Source organism: Typha latifolia, chromosome 2 (genome assembly GCF_019914945.1).
Source record: "Typha latifolia isolate L0001 chromosome 2, TyphaL0001v2, whole genome shotgun sequence".
Lineage (NCBI taxonomy): Eukaryota > Viridiplantae > Streptophyta > Magnoliopsida > Poales > Typhaceae > Typha > Typha latifolia.
The window spans coordinates 12638560-12649027 of NC_133087.1; the positions used below are offsets into that span (position 1 = coordinate 12638560).

The following is a 10468-nucleotide window of genomic DNA, read 5'->3' on the forward strand; positions in this document are numbered from 1 at the left end:
TGTATCAAGTAGTAAATAGTAAATCCAACCTTTCCATCTTGGACACAGATCAAAGTATCATATTCCAAGATACAGAGCACTGGTACTTTGACATACAGTATTGGAAATCTTTTTTTATCTTTTTGAGAAGGGTCGATTAGCAGTTTTAACTTTGTTAGCATAAGGTTATGATTTTGATTATTAATTATTATAATTTGTCATTGTGATAGATCTTTTGAGTAGAAAAATAAACTCCTTCCCAAGAAGTGGTATTAGATCTTTTGTTGGTTATTTGACAAAATTCTCTAAAGAGCTATAAAAGTGAACATAAATAGAAGTTTAATTAGTACTAATTGGAGGACATTGAACGGTAATATACTAAACTTGTTCTATTGTAAAGAAATGCTTCTATTGTAAAGAAATGCATGTTACATCAGAAAGCAATGATAGTCGAAGGACAAGATACTAGACGGTCCATTGCATATGGTAGTATAATCCTTGAGGGGCATTACATGCAGAATTGCAGATGAATGGGTACCAAACTGTGATGTGTTTGAAGTTTGACGTTCTTTTGAAGATTGGTGGAAAACATGATTTTATAGAACACATCATGACGATATGTCGATATGACCATGTTTTTTCTTTTTTTTCAAACAAGAACTACCATTTAGTGCCTCGAATAAGAAATTTTATTATTTCTGGAAGATTTTGCTTTCCTTGAAGACTTAATAGAAGTTGGAATTGAATTCCATTACTTCCTGCATGATTAGTGTTTCAGACTTTAGTGTTTCGAATTCGAGTACAAAATTTCATATTTTTGAAAGATATGTTTTTCTCAATTTGGAGTTTATATAATCTTGATTTCTCTATAAATTGTTATGTAGGCTTTGGGTGGAAGTAGTTCAGAGCAACTTTCCTTCAATAAACTATTTTTTTTCTTCCCTTTTTCTTACAGCTGCTTGAGAGATTCAAACATCATGCTCTGTCTTAACAATCTGCAATTCAAATACCAGAAGCCAATAAGCTTTATCTCATGGCTCTAGTAAAGTTTCAGATGTAATTATTTTGTTCTGTAGTTGACTGATTATATCAAGAATCGAGTGGAATATGAATGAATCAGACTATATCTTTGTCTCCTGTTTGACAGAGTGAAGAACTTGTACTAGAAGACTTCTGAATCTACTAACATCAAGCTTTACTTTCTGTTCGTTTAGGAATATTGACCACAATGTATTGAATCCCAGCTTGTGAATTGAGATTGGATCCTTAAATACTGCATGGTCTCGTGGATACCTTTCTGTCAAAGTACTCTCTTCTTCTCTGATTTCATAGTCCACATACCTTATCCCCATATCTGGGGCTGGCTCGCCGAAAATGTACCTGCATCCATCTGACCCAACACCCCAAGGGATTATCTGAATTAGTGTTGCATTGGTTGGAAGGAAGAGCATGTTAGTTAATCCAGCCCCATGCACCCCCATCATCACATCGCAGGAGTTAACCACCTGTGCAAATCTTGACAGGTCGTTGGTTTCTTCTGGTCCAGCAGTTATCACTTTGTACCCAACTCTTTTAGCCATTTCTATCACTTCCTTCTCATTTGTCAGTGACCTTGATCCCTTCCTTAGTACTATCAGTAGCCTTGGCTTTCTCCTTGACTGCTTACTGATACTCTTCGTGTAACTTCTTTTCAATAAGAAGATCGTCCTTAAGAAGTTCCTGAAATCAGTGATGGAGTACCCATTTGGAGACTTAGAAGGATCAATGCCCAATACCTTATGGCTCTTCAGACCCACATGAACAAAGGGGAAACAATGCACCATGTTGTCAGTATCTAAGTTGATGACTTGATAATCTGAAAGGCGTTGCAGGATCCATTGATACTTGTTGACCCACTGCCAGTTGAAGTTGGTAACTAGAAACTGAACCTTTCCATTGTATTGGCGAGAGGTGATGAAGAGGGGTATCACCACGTCACTGAAGTCGTGGAAGTAGTTACCGACAAATCCACCTGTGGAGAAGACGATAGCGGTGATGTCATGTTTTACATTGCAACTAGGAATTTGTCCATGGTTGAAAGCTGATTTCAGTGTGAACTCCTTGATGGGTTCCATGGTGGTAGCTTCCCATTTCCGTGTATATGGTCTGATCTTCCATGTAGTGTTTTCTGACTGAAATTGAGTTGGTGAAACTTCTATAATGGTTGATGAACTACCAAGAACTCTTATGTCGCCATCCATGGAGCAAGTATCTGATCTCATCTGAGTAAAATCACAGTTCACTTTGCCCTTTTGAATAGGAACATCTGCATTCGAGTATAGAAAATTATTAGAATGATGAAAAGAGTAACATAAGTACAGGTTCTTAAAACCAGTATTTTTGCTTTTCCTGTATGTATTCTCTTTGTCGCCATTTCTGACATGTAATCGTTAGCTTAAAGTTCATGTATACCTGAAACTGTGGGATACTGCTCATGTCTCTCATCTGTATGCGAGAATTGCCTCACTTCAGAATCTGCATGAAGTTTTTTCACATGTTAGCTGATGCTATTTTTCTTGCATGATAGATGATATTGACATATATGTCAGCAGAAATATGCACTTATGACTTACCTACTAGAGATTTATTCTCTCCTAGCTTTTCCTTGAAATCGCTCACTAGGGATGAGTTTTCTTCTAATTTTCCATTTATATCAAGGGGGGGTGTTGACATTAACGAAGCTGGAATTAATGAACAGATGAAATTTGTATTGATATGCAGTTGAAATTTATACATTTATAAATAGATATTATCAAAGTTTGAAATTTATAAATAGATTCCTCGTTAACCAAGAGGTTCCACCAACCTGCATCTGTGCTATTCCTGTTCTCCTCTCCTTCCTTTGAAATTTCTTCTCCTGCAATGTGACTTGGCTCTTTCAGTCAATTGTTCTATTTTCTGTCTATTGTTATAAACACTGTATAATATATAACTTTTTCTTCCTCTGTACATATATAGCTTGATAGATCAGTTGTTCATCATGCATTGTAAATTTGTATAATAAGTATGTATAGCTACATAGCTTCATTTCAATTTGTCCTTCTGTCGATGTGATGACAAACTCCACCTTCAACTACGAACAAGAAATACTCTTAGCAGCAATTATTGTTTAAACATAATTTGGCCCTTGATATGTTACTCGGTCACTTTGTATTACCATCAAAATGGTGCGAACCGAGTCAAGTCGGATCGCATTATAAGAAAATTGGGCTCGATGAATTGAATCTATTTATTTTTTAATTAATTCATAATGTAAGCCCTTAAGATAATTCTAATTATATTATGTAAGCTCATAAGGCAACTCTTAATTTGAGTCATGTAAGCTTTTTAGAGTTAGTCTTAGTAGGACTTATTATATCTGACCTCTATATATTTGAGCGATTTGGTTCATTTATTTAATTATACAAACATCCAATGAAGAATTAAGAATTATATTTTAGCATTCGATTATCTTAGGAGTAAGAGTAAGATAATCTAAGAGTAGAAATAAATTAATCATAAATGTTTATTTTCTTAAGAGTTATGTTATGATCCGACCATGAGAGCCGAGTTAGTTAAGTCAGTTGAGTCAGTCGAGTCGAGTCAAATTGAGTTAGTTCTATCTTATTGTTTTAAATTCAAATAAATCGAATAATCTACATGTATATCCAATTCGCTAAAATCTTTACTCCTATAAATAGGAGTGGTCATATCTTAATTACGACAAATCGTGGAATGATCCTGACTGCCACATGGCCAAACTCGACGGCCATGATCGTGAGAAATTTTCTTGAGCCAAGCCATGCTAGGGACTTTTCGTTGGGTGTCTCCGCTGCTAGGGCTCCACTGTAGTGGGACTATGGCCGCCAACCACAGCCGCTAGGGGCCGAAGGACCTGCTGGCAATGCACTATAGCTGCTGGGGCTCCACGATTTTCATCTTCCACTGTTGCTCACCGCCACTCTACTATCGCAAGGACCCATTGGATGCCAATTGCCACCGGCCAAAGACCTTGCCCAGCCACCGCGAGCATCCATGCAGCCCATAGCGACACTCATAGGTCGAAAAATAATTTTAGCCATAGGGTTAGGTTTTTGGCTATTGAGTGGGAGAGATGAAGTGCATGTATCTTGATGCGTACTGAATTTTCGTGATTCGACACAACCACCTTGTGTGAACCACTTTCGGACTTATGTGCATGCTTATGTGCATGACCTCGAGCCCGAGTACAATCCCAAGGATGACTAGTGGAACGATCTGGTGAACAGCGTCAACTAATTAAGTCGTATCTACATGCAGACCCCCACGATATGATGTTAACTTAAAGATCTAACTCGCATACTAGTCACTTTGAGGAGAAGGTGTTGAAAGCATGATGGATTGTTATGATCCGACCATGGGAGTCAAGTCAGTTGAGTCAATTAAGTCAAGTCAAATTGAATTAGTGAGATAGCTTTATCTTCTTATTTTGAATTTTAAATAAATTAAATAATTCATATTTGGATCTAATCCGCTAGGATTTTACTCCTATAAATAGGAATGGTCATGTGTTGATTATGATGAATCATGGAATGATTATTTAGTTAAGTTATTTTTATTATCTCGTCTTTATCTTTTATAATAGCCGTTTGATCGTCTTTATTTTTCTAGGAGTTACTCGTAACTGTAGAAGCTTTTCGATCATAAACCCTAGCTACTATCTTCCTTCAACAGCCACCCTACTTTACAGCCGTCCACCACCACCTTTGGTCGTCCTTCACCCTTCGACTACTACCGCAACGTCGGATATTTACTATTCTATGCTATTCTGACATTCTTCCACTATTTTATTTATAACTTTTCATCTTGAAGTCAGATTCTTGTGAAACTAAAACCATTAGAACCTCAACTCTCGAAGCTACTAGCATACAAAATATCACAATTTTCTTACGTTTAGATTAATCCAGATTTGGTTCGTAACAAGTAGATCTAATATAGAATCTTAATTCTATATCTAAACCCTAGCCACCATCATCTCCACGAGCCACCATACCTAACAACCATCCACCACCACTGTTGGCCATCCGCCACTTTCAACGACCGTCGTAATATCAGATAATTATCAATTTAGCTAGTGCTGACCTTCCTCTACTATTTTAGTTTTATCTTTTGACTCTGACCGCGAAATCACGCGAAACTAAGGCTATTAGATCTATGAATTCCAATGTTTTCTCCCATAAAAATATCATAATTTTTTTACGTCCAAATTGTTCTAGACCTTATTTATAACACAAAAAGTAAAAAAAAAAAGTACCTGCACTTGGATTGCTCAGCTCCTTTTCTTCTTGGGGAAGAGGCCAACGGGTTGAATGTTTATCTGCAAAGCATGCAAAGCACTTGCTAAGATGACTTTATAGTCTTCAAATCAAACTGATACAGACTGCGCAACATGTACAAATACCTCCAGCTGAATCACTTTGTTTCTCCTTGATAAGAAGAGGTAATTTTGTCCGGCTATGCAGTATAATGGCATTGTTGAACAGAGTTATTCTCTTCAAAGATATGTACCATGGGTTAAGGAATTACTTTTCTTCAGATTCAACTAACGCAAAGAAGAGGTTCATAAGAACTGGATTTGTTCCAATTTGCAGAAGTTTGCTGATTTGCTGCTTATTGTGACACATGAATTAAGCCCTTTGACTTACATAACTTTTCCTTCTAAACTATCACTATATTTTTTTACCCCTATTTTTGAGAGAGAAGTGAGGAGTTAACGATGTCTCAGTTAAATCATTGCGTGAGTTCGAACACCGGTATACTTATACAATGATGAGCCGCTTTAGCTATTCGAGCAATATCTCATTAGCTTCTAAATAATCACTATGTGGGGATTCAAATCTAGCAACCAGAACAAGATGGAGTAATTTTTTCTCATAATTGAAACTTATTGAACTAAATTTCAAACATAAGTTTCATGCTTTGTTCAACTGGACTAAAATCTCCTAGCTACTCAATCCCCTCATGGATATATATTTTTTTCCTCATGATTTCTTGATGCCTTGACATTCCGACCTCTTAATGGTGCCACTATATTAACAAGAAACCATTTCTTCTCTAAGGAAAGATCAGACCATATAAGATAAAGGCTTTTGAGTGTTTAAGAGGAAGCAATATGCTTATGATGGAAAATATTGATTCTAATAAGGACAGGGGATAGTTTGGTCATTTGTTCCACTAATCTTGGATGAAAGAAAGAATAAAATTAATTAATTGTGTTCCTAAGTCGATCAAGAATAAGCAAAAGAAACTATGGAAAACGACTCAAATACATTGTTCTTTGCTTAGCTTGCTTTCCTTATAGTTCATACGTCACAATCCATTAGTCGGTAGCCCTTATATAATAGCTACCACTTAAACATTGTGCCATTCTAATGTAGAATTTTTAAATCTCAAATGAGTGAACATATTAATTTAGCAGAAAAAGAAAAAGTCTTATCTCCATTTAGTATACTCAAGGTCCACAATATTGCAAATTGCCTAAATTACACATTCTTTTCTTTGTGGTTGTCTAATTTAATGTATATCCTTGTAATTTTCCAACCAACCTCCAAAAGAATCAACTTAATTATGCCATGCCTATCGTACCATTTCCTTGGCCTCCATTGATCTCCTCTTTGTGGGCTTTAGCCTTCAAAATAAACTCTTAGCTGTACAGATAACGATCTTGGCGATCTATTTATTGTCTTGATGAAGAATTTTTATATCACTATCACCTTCTTCACCTCCATTTCATTTTCTACTAAAAGTACATAATCTCAACTTCGGAAATTGAGATAATTGATGTAAATTTATTTAAATATTGGTGAGTAGGATTGTAAACAGGCTTCCGCCATTTGTTTGCAATCCTACTCCAAGAACAAGCAAGTGATCATTAACACTATGGCTATACTTTGAGAGAAATATGAAATCTATGAAACTGCAAATAACCACGGAAAATGAACTTACAAATGGCGGAAGCCTGTGAATTGGACTTGAGAAGAGTGATTAGTATCGCAGGAACTACGAGGAAACTGATGAGGATGGCGTAGCCAATCTCTTTCGGTTGGATTCTTGCGAAGCTATCATTTCTCTTCATCTCTTAATCTCTTCTCAAGTTCTTGAAAGCTTACAGGTGACTTAGCTTTCTATGTATATATGTATATGTCTTATGATATAATGAGCTTGTCTTATCTAGACTTTGTCTCCAACCACTTGCTCTAGGAATAGATGCTCACTGAAAGGAGAGAGCTAACAACCAGCACCCCTTTCAAATGCGCATGCTTCATGCCCATTGTCATCTTCTTTTTAATAAATTCTCCTTCGCTTTGTTAATTAATTCTCTAACAAGGATCGAAGTTGAGAAGGAATTAACTTAACTTCTAATAAGAATTATTCTTTAAAGGAAATTCTTGTGTGTGAATATATATATCAGATTAAAATGCAAATGAGTTAGGTCAACTTCGGTGCGCAGGTGAATGAATCATAGTACATTCAATTGCAGTACAGAGAGATCTAAGTAGTTTTTGTAAACTACAAGCTTATAAAAACCTCAGCATTGGAGGTCAATCATTCCTAAATATTTGTACATGTCATTATCTTGCAGTATTTTATACTGCTAAATGATGTTGAGAAGAAATATTATTTACAAAAGACAAAATGGAAATGGATTTGGAGAGCTGGAAGGATTGATATTTGCTACAATAATAGAACCAAAATATTGCAAGTCATACAGATGTTAACAGCCCACCTATATACTGAAAAGATACAAGCGCAGAGACTCACCAAATGATTGATTCAACATTTTGATCATTGAAGACCTGAAAGATATACAGAGGATGTGCTTTATAATGACTCAAATCTCATTTTTGGATTTATTTCCTTTGTTGATTTTATGTCAGCAGCTAGAGAATTGTACCTTTCCCATTATCTAAGATCTAGCTTGATATGTAGCTGAGTGAAATTAGTCCGAGTACGAGTCAAACTTAGCCCGTGCTTAATTAAGAGTGCTTATATTTAATATTAGGCAATTTAATGACAATCTTGACAATTGAGCTAAATAATGTTGAGTCTGAGTCAAGCTTAACCTTTGCTTGATTCAAACTGCTTAAATTTAACATTAGGCATGACCCACTATGATTCTATTGTTATAAATAAAAGTGATCATGAATTATTTATGATCAGGGAATGAATATCAAGTTAAGTTAATTTATTATTTTACATTTACTATTTAATTATAGTCGTCTATTTTCCTAGAAGTAAATTTAGCCTAGAAACCATAACTCTACCTTCAAACCTTAGCTACTATTTTTCTCCACGAGCCATGCACTGATATAATCGACCTCCACCATATGTAACATCTCGTTAAATAAAATAATCTAAAGTGAGCGCATATATGCTACTTTACTCTTTTCTCCCATTTTCTCTATTCTTTTATCTTTTCTTTGCTCTTTTCTTTTCTCTTTTATTTTCTCCCTTACCCCGCAGCCGCCATTCTTTCCTTCTTTTACCCTCCACGCTGGAGTGCCGCCGAAGCCTGTTGACCACATGGTTTATATAATTGATGAGTCTTCTACTCTCTTTCAATTTAATTTAAGTTTAATTTTGTTGTTAGCCCCTTCTTCCTTTTCCTTCCTCCTTTCAATCTCGCCGAAAAATTGGCTGACCGACAGCCTCATGCCTCCCCACGTCGACCTTGGTAGCATCGTGCAGTTATCCTCTTATCATTGGTTCCCTCAATGTGATTGAGGCTACACATGATAGCCTCTCATCACCAACTTGTGAACCTTTTTTTAGCTAGTCCCGTTGATATCTATAAGTGAAGCTCTAGGCAAACTTGAGTCTGAATATGAGGATATGTAGAAAAACATACTCAAATGCCCTTTTGACTCTGACTTTGAAGAATATTATTGTTCAATTTATTTAAATGGTAGTTTCTTTCTCTTTATTTGACGAAAATCAAAATGATTGTAGGCTTATGAGCCTTAAATTTGCATTATAGGTGGTCTAAAGGCTTATAAACCCGCATCTATTAAAATATTATTGTTTAGTTTTCAATATTCCTTCAAGTTTAGAGTTAACAGTTTTTTAGGGAGCTTCTGTGCCCGTGCGATTGCAAGCCCCCATACTATTTTATTTATGCCTATAAGCCTGTATACCATTTTCTTTATGCCTATAAGCTCGTAAAAGGTGGTGACCATTAAGCCCAATAGGTATCAACTTCTACGGTCTAAAAATAATATAAATAAAGATATAATTATGTGGTAAATATGAATATACCCCTCATGATCACAATCAATACATCAATACCATATGCTCATCATGTTCATATTTAATGTGCACATGTATTAGCAATCTACAATATGTGCATCAATCTGAATTATCATGTCATCAGACTCAAGTTTACATAGAGCTTCACTTATAGGCTATGTCAACAATTTACAATATGAAATGCATCATTTCCGACTATCAAATCTTTAACTTAGGCTCACACGGAGCCACACCATAGGCCACATCAACACTCACACTACACAAACACCCACAAGAGAGGGTAGACCATAACAACAGGAATGCCTGCCCATCACCCAGTAGAAAGTATGATTGATAGTCTGACACTATATACGAAAAATCTTAGTTGTAAGTCCATCACATGAGTCAACATCGCACATCGATATTATCCTTTGAGCCATCGGTTCTACATCATCGCACTATTGTATGAAAATTAAGAGTCGTCACTCAAGAACGCTCTCACCTTACATCATTAGGTACCATTAAGTTTATATCATCCTACCATTTGCTCTTCAACTTAAACTTTCTAAAGGGTTTGACTCTTATTGATTGATAAATTGCCGATCGACTAATAAAATGACTGCCTAATTATCTGAGATCAATAGGCTAGGACTTCAAGCATGCACCCTGCTAGATAATAATAATATATATCCCCTATCCTAACCCCAGTTTAGGGAGGCGTGGGGTACTGTTGAGATGTAAAAATTACTCCCTTCATGATAGTGCATGTGTGCTAGTGGCATAATATTATACATCATAAATAAATATAATGGAAACACACATGATTATCATGTATTACGTGCTATTATATATAATCATAATTTTAGCAAATTAAATAATTCAGCAGATAATTAATTTTAATTTCAGGAAATTAAATAATTCAGAAAATATTTAATCATAATTTCAGCAAATATTTAATTACAATTTTAGTAATTCAGCAAAGAATAATTTAGACTTTAGAGAGTTATTATGTGAAAAAAAAAATCAGTAAAGAGAAAGAAAGAAAATATTAGAGAGAAGAATATCAAAAGGAAAAAAATTTCTTCTTGACTTTCACCAAAAAGAAGAGATTAGAGAGAGAAAGAAAACCAAATTTAATAAAATTAAAAAATTATATACCGGAGTTCACCGGAGCTAGATTTATGCCACCGAAGTTCGCTGGAGTTCG

The 10468-nt window shown here is 35.5% G+C and overlaps 1 protein-coding gene across 1 annotated transcript; it reads right to left on the minus strand.

Annotated features, from left to right (window-relative positions):
- Window positions 1–1080: 1080 nt before the first annotated feature.
- On the minus strand, window positions 1081–10468 carry LOC140781085 (alpha-1,3-arabinosyltransferase XAT3-like). Its single transcript, XM_073126883.1, has 7 exons — window positions 10420–10468; window positions 5438–5490; window positions 5291–5353; window positions 2825–2875; window positions 2592–2699; window positions 2431–2493; window positions 1081–2284 (listed from the first exon to the last, which is right to left on the minus strand). Exons 5-7 carry the CDS (start codon window positions 2689–2691, stop codon window positions 1101–1103), a joined length of 1347 nt encoding a protein of 448 aa, XP_072982984.1. The 5' UTR covers window positions 2692–2699; window positions 2825–2875; window positions 5291–5353; window positions 5438–5490; window positions 10420–10468; the 3' UTR covers window positions 1081–1100.